The sequence below is a fragment of the Helicoverpa armigera genome, chromosome 3 (genome assembly GCF_030705265.1).
Source record: "Helicoverpa armigera isolate CAAS_96S chromosome 3, ASM3070526v1, whole genome shotgun sequence".
In the NCBI taxonomy this organism is placed as follows: domain Eukaryota; kingdom Metazoa; phylum Arthropoda; class Insecta; order Lepidoptera; family Noctuidae; genus Helicoverpa; species Helicoverpa armigera.
The window spans coordinates 10412225-10433677 of record NC_087122.1 but is presented as its reverse complement, the minus strand read 5'-3'; the positions used below and the strand labels follow the sequence as shown (position 1 = coordinate 10433677).

The 21453-nt window shown below is 37.3% G+C and overlaps 1 protein-coding gene across 15 annotated transcripts in view; it reads left to right on the top strand.

The window, feature by feature from the left end:
• Kcc (kazachoc) overlaps positions 1-21453 on the top strand; it is a 466160-nt gene that overhangs the window by 408998 nt on the left and 35709 nt on the right. The window contains exons 1-2 of one of the 15 annotated variants that reach the window (XM_049836560.2): positions 4304-4448; positions 6085-6229. The exons of 11 other annotated variants lie outside the window; for them this stretch is intronic. In XM_049836560.2, the coding sequence (XP_049692517.1) occupies positions 6145-6229 (85 nt within the window). In that variant the 5' untranslated portion in view covers positions 4304-4448; positions 6085-6144. Of the gene's footprint in view, positions 1-4303; positions 4512-5677; positions 6230-21453 lie in introns of those variants that run through there. 3 more of the 15 variants (XM_049836558.2, XM_049836559.2, XM_064043648.1) reach the window with 3 other exon arrangements.

Here is a 21453-nt window from a genome sequence, read left to right as displayed (position 1 = left end):
TGCCAAGCCATGGTGTCACAATGTTTCTATTTCATTGTCAATTCAGTGAAGAACTCGAAATTATAATCAAAAATTAAATCAGCTTCCTTTTGGTCATTAATATTCCGGTCATAACCTCCGCGAAAATCTTCATTTGAATCTCCAGATTTGTTTTTAAATTTTATTTCATTTAGATGTACTTAATCAATATTTTTTGACATTGTTAAAATTATAACACTTCGTAAATTAACTACATATTTCCATTGGCATATTGTTTAACATAACAAATTGATCGGCCTAACAGTTTCCCTAACAAAAAGTATCTAACACTATATCTCCTTAACCTTTTCAAGACAGTTTTCCTCTCACATTTTCACGAAACAGACAAGAACACACTCATAAAAGGTCCGTATCCAAATCGTTCCAATTTGGGCTACATCGGAATCGACCCCCGGTATCGACTCATCGATTCTAATAAAATACTCGATACCTGCTCACGACAAGGATCACGGAAGCCGTGACGTCACGTAACGAGACGGATTCGATTCGACCCACGCTTTTACCGTACGCTGTAATTCCCCGAGCATCGACTAAAACCCTGCCTCGAGTCATCATGTCAAAAGGTTACGTTAAGTGAGTGACTGAAAATCGAAATGGAATCTAAAGTGGTTGGGTCCTGACCATGTACGGCGTATATGCGTTTTGGGAGTGGTTTAGATGTTCTATTGTTTTTAAGTGTTCTAATGGGGATGGCGTTTGATGTCACTGGCTCTTAGTTTTCTGTCGCAAACATAATGTGTCAGTTACCATTCTACCTAAACATAGTATCTAAAGTTAATTTATAATTTTGTTATACGACATGCAAACTGAGTAAGGACTTTCCAGATACTGGTGACAAAAACAAAATCAGTCGCAATATTAAATACAAGTAGCAGTAGTATAGCAAGTCGAAGACCACTTTAACTAAAACGGGAATGAGAACTTTAACTTCAGTTAAGATAAGTTAAAAGTCCGAGGGATAAAAATTCGAGTCAACATTTTCTTGCCCGGAAGGCTCGTTACATAACTCTTTCCAAGTAATTCCTCTTCAAGTCTTTTCGTTTTTTCTTTTTAGTTCGATGTCAAATCTAAAAACCAATAAACGAGGCTGGCCTCTGATTTCAAAGAAAAAGATCTCTTCAAAGGCTCGTCCTACATCTATCGTTTAGAATATTTGCATTACAGAGGTTTTAATACCTTTGTCTTCAGGCGGTAGCAAGTTCACAAAAACGTAACTATAAATTAGCCTGGTTTTCAGCAATATCGTTCAAAAAGTCACCAGTAGACGACTTTCATCATTCATTCATCATCATCTCAGCCATAGGGAGTCCCCTATTGATTTCCAAAAGGACCAGTTGGAATCGGCCTGTATCTATCCACAGCCTTTGTTCGATTTTAAAAGTGACTAGGTAGACCGTAATTAGTTACCTCCTTAATATAAAACGTGGACTTAAAAAGTACCGGCTTTAGTGCTAGGTTTAGACTATTAACTTCTAAACGCTACACAGACTAAACATCACATTACAACCCAAAGAGTATTTACACCAAGTGTTAAATTACAACAAAAAAAGGCGGAAAACGTGAAACCTTTATAATTCAACAGTGAGGACGTGAGGGACGCAAAGCTCTCGTGATTTGCGCCATTCCGAATACTTCTTAGTGGACAAACATGCAGCTTTTGTTCAGTAAAAAATATTCTACCGCTTTTTGCTTTGTTGCTGAAATTATACGTGATGCGGGTGATGTGGAATAAATCCGACTTGCCTGAAGGTTGTACTTTGTTGGAAGAAATAGTGAGTATTTAGCGACGCGCCCCGGCTTCGCACGGGATATCAATATTTCCCCACAATTTAATGGATGTTATTATACATAGAAACCTTCCTCTTTAAGCACCCTATCTATTAAAAAAAACCGCATGAAAATCGATTGGGTAGTTTTGAAGATTTAAGCGTAGAAAGGGACATAGGGCAGAAAAAGCGACTTTGTTTATACTATGTAGTGGTACACAACAAATAATCTGTTTTCCGATATGACAATAACACTACCTATTTAAAATAAGCAACTTTTATTCACACCTCAATGAGTTTTTAATATCTAAAGCAATTACCACTTTTTTACATAACGTTTTACGCATGACTAAATAGTATAATGTTAAACAGAGAGAGAGAACTTTATTAATTATAATTTCACTTAATTCCGCCCGTGGCGTTACCCTCGTAACATTTAATTTTTATTGCGCCTCCCTTCATCGGCGTCAACGCTCCACTGACTACGATACTGCCTTGAATAAACGTCTATAGACTTTGCCGAAAATATCTCGTTAAATTCTAGTAGCGGTATAAAAGCTTGAAATTAGTTTTAATTAAAATCCCCGCAATAACATCCTAATCGCTAGATTAATTAATTTATCAAAATATTTTTAACTAGCGCCGAGTTTCATCCCGATTTTCTATTTTGGTTTAATGTTGAAATTCTTACATTTATAAATAGCTTCAGAAATGTTACCCACATTTAAAACCGTGTTACCTAAACTGTCAAAAAACAGCCATCAGTACAATGACTTTCGAAACTAACGTGAGTTTCAAATGAACAGTTTCTGTGAATCAAACGGAAAAGTTTCAACTGAAACGTGCAACGAACTTTCAGCGACAGATCTGTCCGTGATTTACTACAATTAGATTTGTACTTGAAACTTACACAACTTCGAAATTTTTGAACTGAAAAAATACACAAAAAGCTGTATTTACCTGTTTAAAAGTATGTTCAAAAATATACCTCTTAACAACAAAAGAGAATGTAATACAACATAGTCAAATGGCAAACAAGAAAATGTACAAAAGCCATGTTGCAAATGATCGAACGCATTATCGAAAACTCGTCACAAAGAACCCATTATGTCCTGTTTATTTTTTACTGTTACTCTGCTGCCTTATACTTACTTTACTTGGGTATAATGAAAGTAAGTCGGAAATTGCCTTCAAATACTTTTTACAAAATTTTAAACATTCTTGATACTACGATCCTAGTATTTGTTGTTAAGATACGTTCATTTCTGTTCTGTTTCGTTTGGAAAAGTGGCAGAGATCAAGAGAACAAGAATTAATAGATGTTCTTAGTGGCTAACCCTTAGCGGTGATCATCGTTAGATGTATACGTAAACTCATTGACCCCAAAATGTCAGCTGGCCCTAAACGACAAAGGTTGTATTAGTAAGAAGAATATACAGACCTACTGTAGCTGAGAGGCTAATTTATATGAATAAACGGCGGTACCTAGAGAGCTTTAATTAAAATAATTACACTGATAAAACATAGGGACGGTCGTGTATAGTATACGTATGTTGTGTAATTGAGCCTACCTTAACAAAACAGCCTACTGACGGACATTTTGGGGTGGCTGTCGTCGAGGGGAGTGAAGTGGGGCCTCCATTAATGGCGATAAGACACGCGGCTATCGAGATCAGAGTCAGCAGCGCCTCGTCCACTCCAATCCGTAGCGCAGACTAAGCTCCTAATGAAAATGTTTTCTTTCTAAGCTGACAAACAACACAGTAGGCGGACAGAAGCCATCGCGCCCCGCGTAATCACAGACGCTCATCTCAGATTTTTATAAAAATAGCTGTTCTGTTGACACCAAAAAACATCATGTATCTTTCAGTTGTAAGTTATGTATAAAAATGTACTTTTCACTAAGCTTTTCTTACCGAGCTGGATATCAATTCTCGTTATCGAGATTAAAAAGTTTTGGAACATCGCGTTATTTAAAATTTAAGCACCTAAGTTCCAAAACAGAAAGTGTCGATTGCGGGTATTGTCAATGGTTTTTAAAACAACTAAATTAAGGGTGTATAAATGAAAGGCATATAGTTACTAATTATCATAACTAAGCAGGAGTTAGGTAAAGACTTTTCAGAAGTAAGGAAATAGTTTCGTGTGCAATCAGACTAAGTTTTATTATACCAGTCTTTAAAGTTGGCAGCTGTGCTAGAAGTGCTGCACAGCATCGATTAGGAACATTCAAGCTAAATAATCGCTTCTAACGTTAAAACTCATCATAGGCTGCAATTATTGGCAGACCGATATGAAAAAATATCATTATAAGATGGAACGTATCGTAAATCAGTCGGGGATGAAGAGGGAATTGAAACGTGGTCCGCGGCGTCGGGTCGGCGGCGCGGCGGGTCGGCGGCGGAGCGAGCTGCGGCGCGCGTGCGCGGGGGCGCGGGCGCGGGGCGCGGGGCGCGGCGCAGCCTCCCAGCTGCTGCACTCCGCCGCCGCCCGCCGCCCGCATCGATCCCGCCCGGGCCGCAGCCTCCGGCGAGCCGGGACCCGACGCGCGCGTCCCGAACGCGCGCCGCACGCGACCTCCACGCGTTCCGCACGACGCCCGCACGCCGCGCGCCCGCCGCGCTCGCAGCTGCACGCCCCAAGGTCCACATACCCCTGCATCTCATCTCGCGCCCACAACAATAACAGTAATCGCCAGTGTTGCAGGTTATAATCGTGGCTTACGTAACGTTTGCGAATTCGTGCGTATTGACAGGTTATGTGTGTCAGTGGCCCTCGTCAGCTCCGTCGCGACATCCGCGAAGGTTTCCACTTGTTTTGTATGTGTGACAGGCCGGAGCGCGCTACCGTGCCTTCATTGTGTCGGGACGTCGCTGAAATGTAAAGGTTGCGTATAAATAATGTATAAGAGTAATTTATCTGAATACGTCCCTCCTATTCGAGTGAATATTTTAGCTACGAGCGCTGCTACACACATAGCCTGCAGTCTACGAGAGCGAGTCGTCCGTCGCGCCGTAGTTTTCGTACCTGTTCAGTGAAAATCCGACTTAAAGTCTGCAGTGATAGAGTCGATAAAGGAATGAAATAAAACGCTCTTTCACTAACAGGCGAATTAAGTGGTTACAAATAGAACTTTTGAATGTTCCTTACTTCGTTAGTTTACTATCATTAATATAAAGCAATTGTGGCGGTGAAATTATTGAATTATTAGAGTAGGAAACGGAAAAAAGAAGATTCCAGGATATTTATCAATCACACTTAGAGAGATCAGATCATTTTGTCCATCGCTTAATTATTTTATGCTTAAAAGTCCTTTTTATATAAGTCAACGAAATATTTTTATAGCGCAAACTTTATTTCCGTAATTCACATCCAACTTAATTTAGCAATCACTCTAATATGATACTAATCTATGTATTTAGTCATACCTAACTAATCAGATACCAATTTTCATCAATTATCAATTATTTTATAAATGAACTTGATATCCTATTTAAATATAAAAAATAGCAAACACAAATTACGTGCCGACGGAAAAATCTTTGTGCATTAATTTGAACATTAATACTTGTATCCCCCACAAATTGCTCAAATAGATAACACAAATGCACCAAATCTCTGTGGTGGCCTTACTTGCATTGTTGTCTTGGTCACACACATACGTGCGCAAAAGTTGCGCAAACGACGGGTGGAAAAATTGGTCACATGCCTGAAAAATCGAATAGTCACATATTTACACACTACACAATTAAAAACACGACTGAGCAATACATAAAGTACGTATGTCAACACATACCTTGTGAATATGTAAGTACTTTGACCTTTTTCCGACTTGTTAATTAGTAGAAACATATTTAATGTCCCATTAGCGCGGTTTAGATAATCTGGTATTGTGATAAACGTTGACAGTTTCAGTACTAAGCTCAGTATCAACAGGCCGGGCTAGTCACGGCGCGGGCGCAACGTGATCTCTCACCAATTAACCCATCACGTACACAATAATACTTAATAGTACAACTTGACAAACACTCGAGCAATACCAAGAATATTGCCGCTACGACACTACTCCGTCTATCAATCTAAGCAAATAGCATGGTGGTCGAGTTGCGGTCGAATTTTATAATTTTTAACTGTTAAAGTAAATAATATTAGGATGGCTGTTTGCCAATTTTAGTCATCGGAAATCACTCATCGTTCATTATCGATAATAGTTATTTGTGTGGTCCTTGGGTGCGGACGCATGCAGCCGGTTTAAAATCGTACGCATTCGTAAAGACAGGTATGAGCAGCGGAGTGACCGTGTTATAAATTCGGACGTCTAGTGTGTACTGCGCTTAGCATGGCTTCCGAAAAAGAGAAGATGGCGGCTGCCGAGACCAAGTCTCCCTCTAACAAGAGCAACTGCACCTCCCCTGGGAAGAAAGGTGAATATTCCATCATTCTTCCATCGTGTCACTACTCATGTTGGTCAATGTTACCAAGCTAATATCTCATTTAGATTTATAGATTAATTGTAGTAATCTTTACTTCTTCTTGATTTTTTCCTCTTTTGCCGCATCTATCTACGGCACTTAAAGTGACTACCATAACCATTAACATTTAGCTTACATTACCTCCACGGACGGTTCATACCTTAGCTGAGTGGTAACATTATTTTTGTTCTTTCAGCAAGTTTAAGTGCCTAAATCTTGTTTCATGTCTCACGTATTAACCTAATGTTTGAAGTGTCAATAGTTATACTTAATCACAATCACAAAAATCCTCCGTTATCTTTTGAAGCGCAATAAAGTACCTACTATAGTAGCTTACCACATTGATAACCACCCACAACTGCGTCTATTCATAACCGAGGAGCCCTTGAAATCAATAATTCATGGGTAACCTTAACCTGTGCACGGCAAGGCGAAGGAAAGACAATACGGAAATATACTCGTAAGTAGTGGCTCAGTTAGCCGGCTTCATGACTTGGTGTCGAAGCCCGATCGGCTTAGCGGTGAGGCAACGTGATTGCAACTCGAAAACTTAACTATATATAGAATAGATGCAATCATAACGCCTAATCAATTCGTATATCGTTAGAGGGTTAAAAAGGCAAATCAATTATTTATAAGCACGAGTGGATTGGGATTTTAATACGCTTTGACAAGTATGATTGCGGGAGCAGATGAGGAAATCAGTTCTTCACTGCAAATGCTATGTTTAATATTGCAAAATGTCAGACAGTTCGAAATCGTTTGAAATATTGTCAGAGATCTACCTCACTGTCTCCAGCAGAGATCTAATATTAGAACAATAGCTGATCTTACCAACAATAGAGATGATCTTAGCGTCCTGATATTGATTCAAATCTCTTTTCATTGTACAGTATTCCAGAATGACAATCAAACATAAGATTGTCTTTAACAAAGATTGGGAGAGGTAGGGAGTGGTACTTCAAAATACTTAAGAGCAAAGCTTATTGTGTAAAACGGAGATATCTAAATATGAACCAGAGGAATAAAACTAAATAAATAAATCGAATTTCATATTCTCTGTAGGACTGAAGTTCGCCGTCGGCCTACTCTCCACTAGTCGTCGACGGTTCTTGACTCTGAGAGCAATCCTAGTCGGGCCTCTTTTTATAATCACCTATCCAATCACTGAATATAATGAGGACTATTGATCGGTCTTTAACCTGCCCTGCCTTATTTTAGAATTATAAAGTTAGCGCAAAATATTGGATATTAGGTTTTCCTGGGTGTTCTAATAAAATGTAAATTCGATGTGGAAAGCAGGTGAGTTGACTTTGCGTCCTATGTTCGGTGAAGTGAAAAGTGTAATAATATTCAAATCTATGATACACCTAGCAGACATTTTGTCTTATTTTTGTCCTTTTTGATTAAATAGAAAACATGTATTTTTTTCAAATACTGTTTTTGCGAATAACCTTCCGGGAATCCTAAATACCAGTAGTTAGACAAAGGGTAGATGTGCTTTTTATTACAAGCAATGATGAGGCAATATACGCAAGCAATTTCTCCCCACAAAAACCAGAAGGAGGCAATTACGAAGGCAACACATATTACATTGTTTCAGTGCTTAACTACACGCGTAACGTTAGGGTCTTGTTAATTTTTCACGTCGTTGGGCAATTGTCAAAGTTTATTTTATCTATCCCGCGTTTATTGTTCGGGCGCGGCTCCGTGGCGGGCCGGCTAACGCCAAAGTTCCTTTGTTTCAGCACAAAGCCTTCAATGGATGGATGACAGGATTGGGCGTCGTTTAATATACGGTCACTTGTTATTTGTAACAACAGTTGCGAGTTTTGATGAAGTGCTGGACTAGATTGTCCGTTATATTTTTCGTGGATTCTTTAGATGCGTGTAATTTTCTTAAAGGGCAAGGCCAGCCTATTTGCGCCTCATAGGCCTCTTTCAAAGTAAATGGGCATGTGCTTGGATTTATCGACTCAATTATGAGTCTTTTTAAGCAAAGCTATCTTACCTGACCGCAATGTTAAGCGATCCCAATCCCAACCATCCCTTTTGAATGAGTAGTAGAAAACAATCACACCCATATAAAACCACGAATGGCTTTTATCAAACAACGTTAACTCGGTCCCGTCGTTCTATACATTCATGCTCACCTTAATTGCCTTTTCATTGCAAAGTTCTTTCAATGAGCCTTATTAAATATCAGCGCCCAGCGATAAATTAAGAAGTTTTACCTATAAAATGGTTAACAGGCTCATATAAATCCTTCGGTCTCCGCTAATTGCTTGTATTCAGTGAAAATATAAAGATACCTCAACGGAGGAAATTATTTTGGTATCAAAAGGTACTTAAGTATGTTTTTAAATTGACATGCTCAAATATGGATAGGTAGGTACTGAAAAAAGCCCAGTTTTAGCAAAAAAAACTATTACGTCGTATTTTAGATAAGTCTACGATAGCAATTCCAAGATAATAGAACGGGCTAAAAACTGGAGGACATGCTATATAGTAAAACAAAAGGGTTCCTTTTTAGAGTCCCATTACTAAAAAGCCTATAACTTTCCCAAGCCCTGCCAAGCCTTTATATATTATTTTGTGAAGAATCGTAGGTTTTCCGGAAAAATGATTAATAATATAATCAAAGCTAAGAACATCTTGATCCGTAGCGAAGAGCTTCATATATTTTGCACCTCGCCTTGCTTCGGCATCGCAGTGCCCATCAAAGATAAAACTTCTCGATTCACAACTATCCAACAGTTTAAGGACGTTTGAGAAAATACTTTTTGCTTTCTTAATGTCTGCTGCTGAAAGACGGTCGTAGTTCGTACATTTAGGATGGGTTGCCGAAGTTCCAAGCTTCGTTCTAAACTTTTTAAATTGAATCAGAATTGTCGTGCCTTGCCGAACTTTGGGCCTCGCCTTAGTTACTCGTGTACATAATAAATGCCGGGCCTTTGCCCATTGCTAATATTCCAAAGTTAAAGGGTTAAATTATGTGATGTACCAAAACTTGGCAAAATCTATTTTCGAGTTATTTGCTACTTGAATTGGGGTAGAGGGGAAACAATTTAAATTTTACGACTCTGTTCGAATTTAGTTGAATGTATAAATCCTGGAGCATATAAAGCAAGCAGTAGCAAATGGTTTCTGAAAAGGTCTAAAGACCCACTCAAATGTTCTTTAGCTCACAAAGAGTTTCTTAAGTTCGCATTTGCATTGAGAATTAACGTTTACGTATTACGAAAAGATCAAAGCTTAATCTTGAACGCATTATTAAGGTGCAGCGTAAACGCTCGGAGTCTCGGAGGTAAAGAGTTAGAAAAGCATTGTTCTTATAGCTAAGTAGACGTGAGCAAGCGGGCTGTGCTCGTTACGTTAAAAAAGTGCTCAGCCCCAGCTCTCAGCGGATCTGCATTAGCGCACACTGAGCATTTAATCCCGACGCCCGGGGCGTTACCAGCTGAACTCGCTTTTACGACGACCGCGGTGACTTTGATATTCCAGATTTTTATGAGATTAGTTTTGGACGCTGACCTAGTTTAATATTTTGTTTGTGAGTAATTGAAGTCGTCGTTTGGCGTTTTATGGATAGAGTAGTAGTGGAAAGTGGAAATAACATGTCGAATTTAGTGGCATAAAATTAGTCGAAAAAGACAAATCGGGCAGTTCCATTGATGTGATTCTCTGTATTATTGTGTCTCTGATTAAAGGTTAAATACGTTTTGAAATATTAATACACTACATGTCGTCAACGTTATGTGACTCCCGAATTCTCCATTATTATCAGTAACAGAACATAAAGATTAAGCTTGTTAACTATTCTACTTCGGTGCAGCTGTACCTATACATTAAGTGTACGAACAGAACAAGGATACACAGTAGTGAGTAAATTAAGAAAACCCCATAATTACTCATCCTCTAATATTGATCATTGTCTAGTAACACATCCGTGAACGATTGGTAAAAAAACTGGGCACGTGGATATACTGACGTCATCACGGTCCGAATATTCTCTATGCACATATTGTACATACGGCGATGTGGTACTAGTTCCACTGTCCGTTTTTATCAATACAAACACACACCTCGGTTCTCTATCAAGACAATGTGACACTAAAAAAACAATTGGTGTAGTTTTAGCCATAAAAATTGTGGTTATAGAAACCGATCCATTTCCGATGCTATAACCGAATTACCTGATCACCAATATCAATGAGGACATACTACCACTTACTGATTTTACTTTGCTCTATGATTTTCGCTGACCGAAACCTATTCTAACTAGCATAGAGAAAAATGCTCACTTAAGCCTACGCGCACACTGAATACTGAAAAAATAGGACGACTGGAGGCCCCTTGGTTGAAAAAACAATGTTTTAGAAAATCGTGAAACAAAGTTTTTAGTCTCGTGTGATTTTTGAACCCAAACCAACTATCGGCCGACTAAAAGTTCGTATTCTGCGAGTACTCTAAGCGAAACTCCATCGAGTTTCCTGAGTAGTACTGCCTGAAGCGCTGAAAGAAGATTACGCGCTCTAACACGAGGTATATCCTAAAGGTTTTCGGTTGGACGAACGAATTGGTTTTGAATTCATCTATCTTATATGGAAATTCTGAGAAAAATATGGAATATTACCTCGCATTTTACGTGCATTGCATTCCGTTTGGATTTCGCTCCGTTATTTAGATTTTTGTAGTTTATTTAGGGATGTAGCTTTGAATCGTTTGTAGGTTCAGATAAAGTGCTTTTTTATAGATGCCTGCTTACTGTGAATATACTGGAGATACTTATAGATAATCCTCTAATATGACTCCAGTTTTTATGAGTTAGCGAAAACTGTTAGATACGGTAGGTACTTCAACACACATGGCCCCAAAAAGTTTCAACCATATTAGGTTTAGGTTCGGTTAGCTGTATTTAGCTAGAAATCGTATGAAATTATATTAATGAAACCTTGTAATAGTCGTATTTTACAGTCAGAAGCAATATTGCTTGAGGTCCTATATGTCCCGTTATAGTTCTAATTATGCAAATTCTCGCGCTTACGGACCCCCTGAGGATGGCTCCCAAATTAATATTAGTTTGAACTACTTTGGTTAAGTATGGAATATACCGAGTGAGACCTTTCTGGCTGTAGAGAGTCTGTAGGTACAGATTATTTTAAGGCATAATTACATGTATTTAGGTTTCTCAAAAGATATGCAATAGGTTTTATTTTGTATAGTATTTTAACCAGAACAGAGGAATTAAAAGAATTGGCAATTTTAAAATTACTTAAACATTAATTAGCTGTTTTAAATCGAATATAAAAAAAATATACACTTAGGCATTTCTCAGAATTAATAAATCTTTATACTTTTTCCCATATCATATGCCCAATTACTATAATCCAAATACGACTCGTTTTTGTCTACAACAGTTTTTAACGCTTATTCTATTAGGCTTACTTCATGTAAATACTCGAAGCTTAATTACCTGTGACAAAAAACCTTCTGTTAGCAAAATGACTCATTCGTAATTTATGGAAATCCAACATAAATTAGTCTTCATTGAAACTGTGGTAATACCGTAAAAGCATAGCAAACACATTGATAGAGATTATCGAACATTTATGTGTATGGAGTATATATTCCCATTCATTGGAGGCTTTAATTAATGCCTTCTAAATAAATTGGTACCAAACTGTCATTAGGTTAGAGATATATACAGTATGTGGACTTCGTAATCATTCTGCCGATAGTCTTAATGGGCCTCAATAAACACCTGAAGAGGGTCTCTTTAGGCAAATTTATTAAGTAGTTCTTGTATGTAGTCAGACACTATTTGTATCGAGGAGATTGTCCTATCTAGGAAACTGGGTGACGTATAGGACGGTGTCCATATGAATATCTAAACATAGTGAATCAATTCGTACAAGACTTACAATCTATTAGAACTATTTAGATCGAATAAAATTGCAAAAAAAACGTATATGAACAAATAGAAAATATATTTTAAGTGATACTTTTGGCATCTGCATAGAGAACAAAATTGATGCAATATTTTTACAAAAACAGCACACGCCGTGTATCTGGGTCTCTTCTAAACTTCGCAGCAAAGCATCCACGAAATAAAGTTCCTCAGTACATACACCCACCACTTACTTAAGTATAACAAACATTTAACAGTTACAAAAGCACTCAGCTTTTGACGACCGAATATTTAGTAGAGATCGTTACAAAGTGACTCAAAAAACAAATTACTGCGCCGTTTTTAAAGTGTTTTACGTACATTATACATCGTCTGTAGGTACTTATAGAAATGAGAGACAGAGGTTACAACCTCTCAATCTCTCTGAATGACGCTGTGATTTTGCTTGTAACATTTTGTTTAGCCTCTTGTAATATTTTTTATCTTTTTAAAACTCTGAGCAGACACGATATCGCTTACTTAATTAATTTCAACGACAAATACAGGAGTAGCAGTGTTAAACTTAATTTTTATAAAATAGATGATACTCCTAATCTATCCTTTCTTCTGAAGCATCATTCAAGCAAACAGACGACAAACCAAAAATGCTTATTATCGTTACAGAAACCCTTCCAATAAAATAAGGCTATAAATGACACATTTATTTTCCCAGAAATAAATGGTAACTGCTATTGTGTTAGAAAATAGTTTGGCAAAATATTTGAAATTCTCGAATATTTTGTTCGCCCGGGCAAGACTTGACATTGCTTATTGATTTCGCCCCGAGATACAGATCTGCTTCGGACAGACCTAGCCTAGATACAACCCATTGAGATAGTATCTGCCTTTGAAAATAAAGAACTCCCACAATCTCAGCTTTTATTTGAAATATTTCATTCGGCTTATTTAACTGTATTCTTAGGTTGCTTATTTAGAAATTATATTTCTAGTTCGAATTTAGGTTTGTTCTATTGACATCAATGGCAATTTTGTTCTATTTTATCGGCACTACTTTTAAAATAAAAGTTCATATTTATTTTTTAAAAATTATATTTCTTGATAATTGTGAACTATCTTTAATCTTTCTCTTTACTAATAATTTAGATATGTTTTATCATTATTTTTCTTCTAACTGATCATTAAATACCATTTTTTTAATAAAGCATCTCCTTTTGTTTCAGGTAACAACTGTTAACATCTTGAAATAAGTCTACCGCGATGTTGGTAATATTCCAAATGTGTAACATATTCGGATATATGTATTATACAGGACATAAGTGGCCTATTTATATACGGTATCTAACAAAATTGAGAACGCTTCCTACTTATCTAGTCGCTTAAACACCACACTTCCGACCCATCGTGATTCTATTTACGAACATAATATATCAACTGTAGTTTAACACAAAACAATCTATTTTTGTTCGCAACGATCCTTTCAAGTTTGGTTTCAGATAAAATAATGAGTTTTTTGTAACGTTCCTTTATCAAACGACAATTAATATCGGGAAAAGTTTCCGTCACAGGCTTTTTCCGTAATAAATCTTTTCTTAGAAAACGTTGTCTTGGTTACTAAATCGGTTAACGTACCTTCGACTGAAATTTACTTTAAATTGAACAATCAAACTTCGAAATTCTATACGTAATGAATGGCAAACTAACCATTATTACTATCAGTCAATATCATACGAGTATATTAGAATTTAATTGAAGTTTCAATGAACCCACAAACTCTATCAGTTCCATACAAAGTTCCTATAGAGGTTTGAATGGGAGCTATCAATATCAGAGGTTAATTTTACAATTTGTAAATCATTGAGGCTTTTAACTTTAAGTTTATTGTACAGAATAGCAAAAGCTGACCGTTTAGCCAGCCGAGGGTTATAAAAATATTACAAACTAGGTTTATATTTTCTCCCTTTACAAGTCCTAATCGCTTTCGTCTCAGTAAGGTTTATCCCCGGCCACACCCGTGAATGTAGTTAAAGGATTATCCCAAACAGGGGGCAATGGAAGGCGTCCTACAGTTTATTTCCACGATCACAAGCCTATCTACCTCATTAGATGAATGCCAATATCCCTGAATCAGCCTTAATTGTATCGTTGATTTGTTCAAAAGTAGCCGCTAAGTGAAATCGTGCGAAACAAAATCGCAACTCCTATTAGCAATTTCGCTTCGATAAAACTCAGAGTTTTACTTATCAAGAACAGAGCTACGAAGTGTCAAAGAAAAAATCACCAAATGTATAAAGTGGATCTCCTTCGCAAAGTTTCACGATATTGTTTGTCGTAGAATTAAATTGTTCTTTCGCTTGTTTTGATTTATTTACGGCGCTATTGCTTATGTAAATTAGAAAGATTCATTTATCTTACACTTAATTAAAAAAAGAAAACCAGAAGGAACAGGATACGTTTGCCCAACAATGAGGTAGTATGAGATACCTTAAGAGATTTTGAGTCTAGGACACTAGTACAAATATCCATGTATTTCTAACTCATGAAAAAAAAAACTGGATTCTATCATGGACCATAATAATTTGAGTCGAAAAGAAAATTAGGGCACGGTTAATGGTCGAACGCCATTTGGATGTGCGCCAACCGCCCTACAACGGATTTGGGGACAAATCCGCTGGAAACCAAAACCTTAATCCGACCGAATAAAAAGTTCACCGAACGTTGCTCCAAACTAATTTATATGGTTTAAACTAATCAGTCGCAGGGCGCCATTGCGGTTTGTCGTAACGTGTCCAATTTACCAAACCGACTTGATTTTCATGCTGCCGGACGATTATTCAAGCAAAAAAAAACGTTTCCCTGATTATAATTTCAAATGGGGCCACCCAGATCCAACCAGAAAAGTCTTTGAAAGAATATTGAATTGGAAGCGTCGCTATGTATTTATTCTGACTTATAAACTAAAGCTATATGAATGGAGCGTATTCAACCAGAACGTAGGTTTATGATTGATAGTGCATGAATGGCAATTGCTATGTCTGTGGTGGATGAAAAACGACGCTTTTATTCAAAAAGCTTCCTCGGCACGTGTGCAACTATAAACTATGTTCAACATTTTAAAGAGCTTTTCACTGATTAAATTACGTCTTCCTTTAAACGTTTTACCAACTTTTATATGGAAAAGTTGCAAATAAATGCACATAAGTATGAGATAAATATTTAAATAGCTTCAGTAGACTATTTGTAGTAGAGCATGGCAATATAAAGAGATACACAATTACAATTTCAAATGTAAGCCTCGCACGGGCCTTACGATGCAAATCCGAGGTCCGCAGTAGCTTAGTACGGGGAGAAGAGCCTTGCGTACATCTATCAATAATTGTAAGCGAGCAATTTACATTTGTCCCGTACATTTTACATTATTAAATAAGAAAAAAGAAACAAAAGAAAAATAGGACGGAAAGTCTTTGTTCGAGCTCTTTTGTACGGAGGCCATATTGCGACTAGTGGAGACATTTAACGAAACTTGATGTGCAAAGTAGTCCGCAGTGACCTATTTGCTGAATAAATTACTAGAATTCCCATGTGCCGGCCGATGAAGTGCCTTTTAGAAATGTGAAACTGTAATGTTAACTGCTGTTTCGTAGTACTTAGAATTTAAAGCAGCAATAACTAGAATGATTCGACTTCTGAAAGGCATACTCGTATTTGAATAAAAAAAGTTTAATTAGGTACCTACTTTAAATCAACATTTCCACGACAGACACGTACTTGGCTGTCCGTTACCTCGAGCAACAAAGGCAAGTTTACGAGTATGTACTCAGACTGTACTACATGGCTCACTACATAAGTTTGTGGGACCGCTCCACTTAATGTCAGTGCCAACTGATGTCTCCTAACTTTAACGCTTGTGGTTAGGGCCCGGCGGGCCCCGGCAATTGTGGACGAAAACGAAAAATAAAAGTTTTTAAGAGGTCACAGATGAAAATGGAAAAAATATCGTCGGATCAGATATTTTAGTACGTTTTTCAGGGTATAACAAATGACGATTTAATTTAACGTCGGTGATTATGATGAAATTTATATCGGTGTCGCTATCAGATGACAGATTTTCTTTTCATAGGCTCTTGAATGATTTGTCTGTGTAAATTTCAACATCTAATTGGTATAAGTCAGTGAAGTTGTCAAACAGAGACGATTTCAAAGGTGCTCCTTTTAAATCTTGAGCAAAAACTTAATTTAAAAGGGACAGGCTCGTACTCGGGAAACTTTTCTAATTTCTTTTTTAAAACTCTGAATTCGCACCATGACCGTGACGCTGCTCTCGGCTTTTAACGACTTATTTAAGTTATTAACTTCCAAATATTATGCAGAAACAGTGGAAACTGTTCTTACCATATGTATCATATCAATATTTGACTAAAGTGAAAAAATATTTAGATGAAATTCTATATGCAACGAAAAATATGATTATATATTTTTTTGTTTAAGTTCTAAATAAACAACTCCGTCATTATAAAGTAAAGTAATAATGAACAATAGCCTTGCTTGATTAGCTGCTTCCAAGCGAACTTAAAACTTTTGCTCTTACCCGTAATGGCGAGTTGGAAAGAATTAATAACTTCGCTATTTCCACTTTGCTGACTATAAGCACTTCTCAGTTTAATCTGTGAAGGCATTAAACTTCTCCATGCTTTGTATTCTAACTAATATAATAAATCCGCAAGTTAGTTCCTCTATTATGTATTGAGGTTTAAAATATTGAAGAATGTTTTTAACCAGGTAGCTACGTGTACTGTTCCCTCATAATAATACCCTTATTATGGGGGACCAGTAAAATAATACTAATAATAACCGCGGGCAATAAGTAAACTATAGGTTCTTCATTAAAATCACAAATAACCTGTTGGTTGTTGGTTTAGGCACAAATTAATATCTAAGTCGTTATAAAATTGATTCATTCTGATGTTCTATTATGGTTAAACTACACTATGACTCTTTAAAATAGATATTTTATTTGTTGTATTTTGAAGGGCTCTCTTATAACCTACCAAATTGTAGCATTGCTCACTGCAAAATACGTCCTTATATACGCACGAGTATTTCATTTCTCCAAAACATGTTCTAGACTTTCAGAACAAAATATACCTACAACTACATACATTATAACTTAAGCAATTTGTTCCATAAGTGAGATAAAACTAGGTCCACATATCACATGTGAGTGCTCAGCAATGGCGCGTCGAGATTCATCACGGGAACCGACGAGGCGTTAATTAATTGATATAATTTATGTTCCCTCGTAATCACCTCCACACACCTCCCTCGGTTGAAACGCTAGATAAATACAGTATTAACCAAATTATTCATTAGCTTATTTTGGTACGTTTTATGTTTAATACAACGTTCATTTTGTTTGTATGGCGGATTAGTTCTGAAATATGGTGGTGAAATTAAAATCTGCTAACTATGGTAAATCCTTGGTATGAGTATAAGTCTGTTCTAATTACTTTCTCATTTATTAACAATCTAAATAAAATAAATGCTATTTCAGTTATATAATATCACGCTTTTTATCTCGATGGATAAGGTAGAAGTTTTGTGAAGATTTACGGATAAAAATTAAGTTCCAGTGTTTTTTAAATCTTTGTAACTGTAAAGATGCTGTTCAATTAATACTTAAAGACGGAACTTTGTACCAAATTCTGCGCCATCGCTCACATATTAAAGTAGGTTCGTGGAACGATAACTTAGTTAGAAACAATACAATCAACAACAGACTTAATGTAAGGAATTTCAGAGGTACGTAGGCAATTAGTTCGCTGAAACTTCACCCACTTCCATACTAAGTTAGTGGTATAGAATACTTAAGTATCGTGTACTTATTGTTCTTATGTAACGCACATGAGACCTGTCTTTGAATAATAACTTAACTTGTTCTGTTTGTTATGCTTAAGTTAAACAATTAATTTTCATTTTAAATGTTGGTTTACGTTATACGTGATATCTGTATGATGAAACTATTTTCATTGAACTACAACTTAGTTCGGTGAGTTACGAGTAAACCATGGTCGGAATAACCAAACTTAAATGCTACTGTCTGAATATGAGAATTTAGCGTATAAAGATTTTTATACGTTTGCTCGTTTTGACGTAAAATACCAATAATTCACCAACGTGAACTGCCACCTCCGTATACTTTACGATAAAACCGGTAGGTGTGACATAGCATGTTAAACAAGAACACAAGGACAAGATAGCAATAAAGAACGAAATGTTGCGAACTCAGGCTCAAATAAAATCTATGTATATGGGAGTAACGTGGATACGGGGAGGCGCGTGAGCAAACACATCGTACGCTTGACAAACATAATATCGATAAAAACTGTTACCTACTGTCTGCATCAGGTTGCGTTATTATCAGGATTTTTCGCGCTTCTTTATTATTTGAATTGAGAAGCTTTTGTTTTTTTTTTACCTTAAGGAAGAAAGGTTATATGATATTTTTAGACGTGAATTTGCATTGGACTGAATGTTTGCTTAGATTTACTTCGAGAGGCTTTATTTAATTTTTTTCTTACTAGGTATGTTTTTTTCGGTGTTTCATTTGTTTCTTTGATTGAATGTATAGGAGTTGAGAAGGTCAGATAGGCCATCGGCTAAAGCTGCATATAGCTCATCTAGAAGTCGACTCTTACACATATTACCAAGTAGGTAACTAAACCGCTAAGCAGAAGATCATGATGATGAGTTAGTTACTTTGTTCAAATCCACGAATTGTTTTTTTTATGCCTACGCAATGATAGAAAATATAATATTTGCTTTTCATGTAACATATTTAATTTCTCAAATAACATATCAACTTCAAATATGAAGTCATAACAAAAACTTTATTCCATTTACAAGCTAAATGAATACTCCAAAACTTCGACGGTTTCAGTCGAAATTGTAATTAAATCTATACGGGCGCATATCAAAACAATTTATTATAATTTTCTCATTAATATTCAGAATAGGGCTCCGACTAGATGTGCTGAAGAAACCAAACTTTGGACAATGATTGAAGGCTTAAATTCCGTAGTGAAGCCTTTGAAGTCCCTAATGTTATACCTTTCAAAGTTAGTTAATTTCTCAACTGGAAATCGAAAGCTACAGGGCCCTGTTCTTTGCCCTTTAGTTTGCTCCAAGTTTAGTCACTTGTTTTTTGGTGCGGTTTGACCCGCGTTAATTTGGGAGACCACAAAGCGTTTCCTCTTATATAATAGTTTGCATTTTAGTTTTCGATTTATAGGTTATACAATATACAGAATATTATATACTAGCTTCTGCCCGCGACTTCGTACGCGGATCCTGTCCCTTATGCCAGCGACTACGGGGTCAGCAAAATCGAAGATATTTGAATCGTCTGATGTTGAATTTTAAGGGCCCGTTGATGGGAAAACGGAATAGCAAAATCATTCGAAACATTCCACATATTTAACTTTTGTACGTCAACGATAAGAACTTAAGCGCAATAGGCGTGACCATAGGGATAAAAGTAGTGATTCTAATTAGTCCGCATTTTCTTAGTTCGACCTCTTTCTAGCCATGGTAATAGTTTCATTGTGAAGAAGATACCTGATCAATTAAAATCTAGCTGACTGCCCCCTCGCCCCCGCGTTACTGAGTAAGCTAAACTGTCACGAAGATAAATGGAAAATAATACAACACTCAAATAGCATTAAAACTCGAACATTCATCCTATAAAGTTTTGTAGTAAAAGGGTAAAATTGACGATGATATACCATCACCATTGAAAGTCTATCCTAAACTATTACCGCCTTCACCGCTTGGAGGTACTTCCAGCTTATTTATGATAGCTTCTGCCCGCGACTTCGTACGCGGATCCTGTCCCTTATGCCAGCGACTACGGGGTCAGCAAAATCAAAGATCTGTATCGTCTGATATTGAATTTTAAGGGCCCGTTGACTTGAAAACAACGGAATAGGTACGCATAGCCATTACAACAGAAACGTACCATAAATTTAATTTTTGTACTTCAACGGCAAAAGCACAGCAGACTACCTAAACGAAACGCTGAGAACTGAACAGCAATAGACGTGACCATAGGGATAAGAGTAGTGATTCTAATTAGTCCGCATTTAAGATGTGTGTGGCAAAAATATTACACGTATTATTATGTAAAAAACATTAAATGTTACTGAGATGACAAAGTCGTGATGACTTAGTGGAAGTCGTGGTGGTTTAGTGGGTAGAGAACCAATCTCTCAAGTATGAGCGTGCGTCTTTGATTCCAGATCTGGCAAATACCTGCTAATGCAACTTTTCTAAGTTCGTATTTTCTTTCTACGTATATTTTGGATACCAATGACCGTTATTTAGAGGGGATGTTAAACTGTAGGTTCCGGCTGTCATTGAACAGTCTTGGCAGTCGTTATGGGTAGTCAGAAGCCAGTAAGTCTGACCAGTTTTACCAAGGGGTGTTGGGTTGAGCGGGTAACCGGGTTGTGGAGGTCAGATGGGCAGTCGCTCCTTGTAAAACACTGGTACTCAGTTGCATCGTGACTGGAAGTCGACCCTAACATAATTGGGATAAAGGCTCTTGAGATAATAACGACAATAATAATGAGATATAAGCACCGCAGGACATCTGACGTCATCAGACGGAGAGTAGCGACCCCGCGGGGCTATATATACTGAGTCCTCCAAGGAGAGTATACTGTCCCCAATCTCCGGCCGGTCGGAGTGAACCATGACGGTAGTAGGTCTCACGCCTCTGGCTTGGCTTGGCCGTCCAGAGTGGTGTCGCTGGAGCAGGGTTAGTAGCCCTGCTCGGAGGATAGGTGCCTCGTGGTAAGTGACCCACAGGGAGCGCGTAATCTGCGTTTAAAATCCGCCGAGGTATCCTCACACTTCAGTCGTTCATGACGTCCCTGTTGCCCTCTTGTTGCTATTCAGTTACTGATTCCCGGGGGTCTGAGTCTAAGTCTCCACCTGCCATTTTTTACATGTATCTAATACATTGTCATCGGCAGGTATCCATAGTTCGCGTAGTTTCCCATTCCTAGTCCATTAGCATCTCAATCACAATAGCCCAAGTAGTTTTCATCCATAGGTAGCAACAGTTTAGCACTGAAACGGGGATAGTCCTTGAGTACATTTCTATAGTGTATAAAGGGATAATCGTCGGTTTTGTGTCACCATTTCATTAAAGTTGTCTCAAAAGGGCTTCAGCGTGTTGGCTTCGGCCCCACGTTTTCCTGCCGAAAAT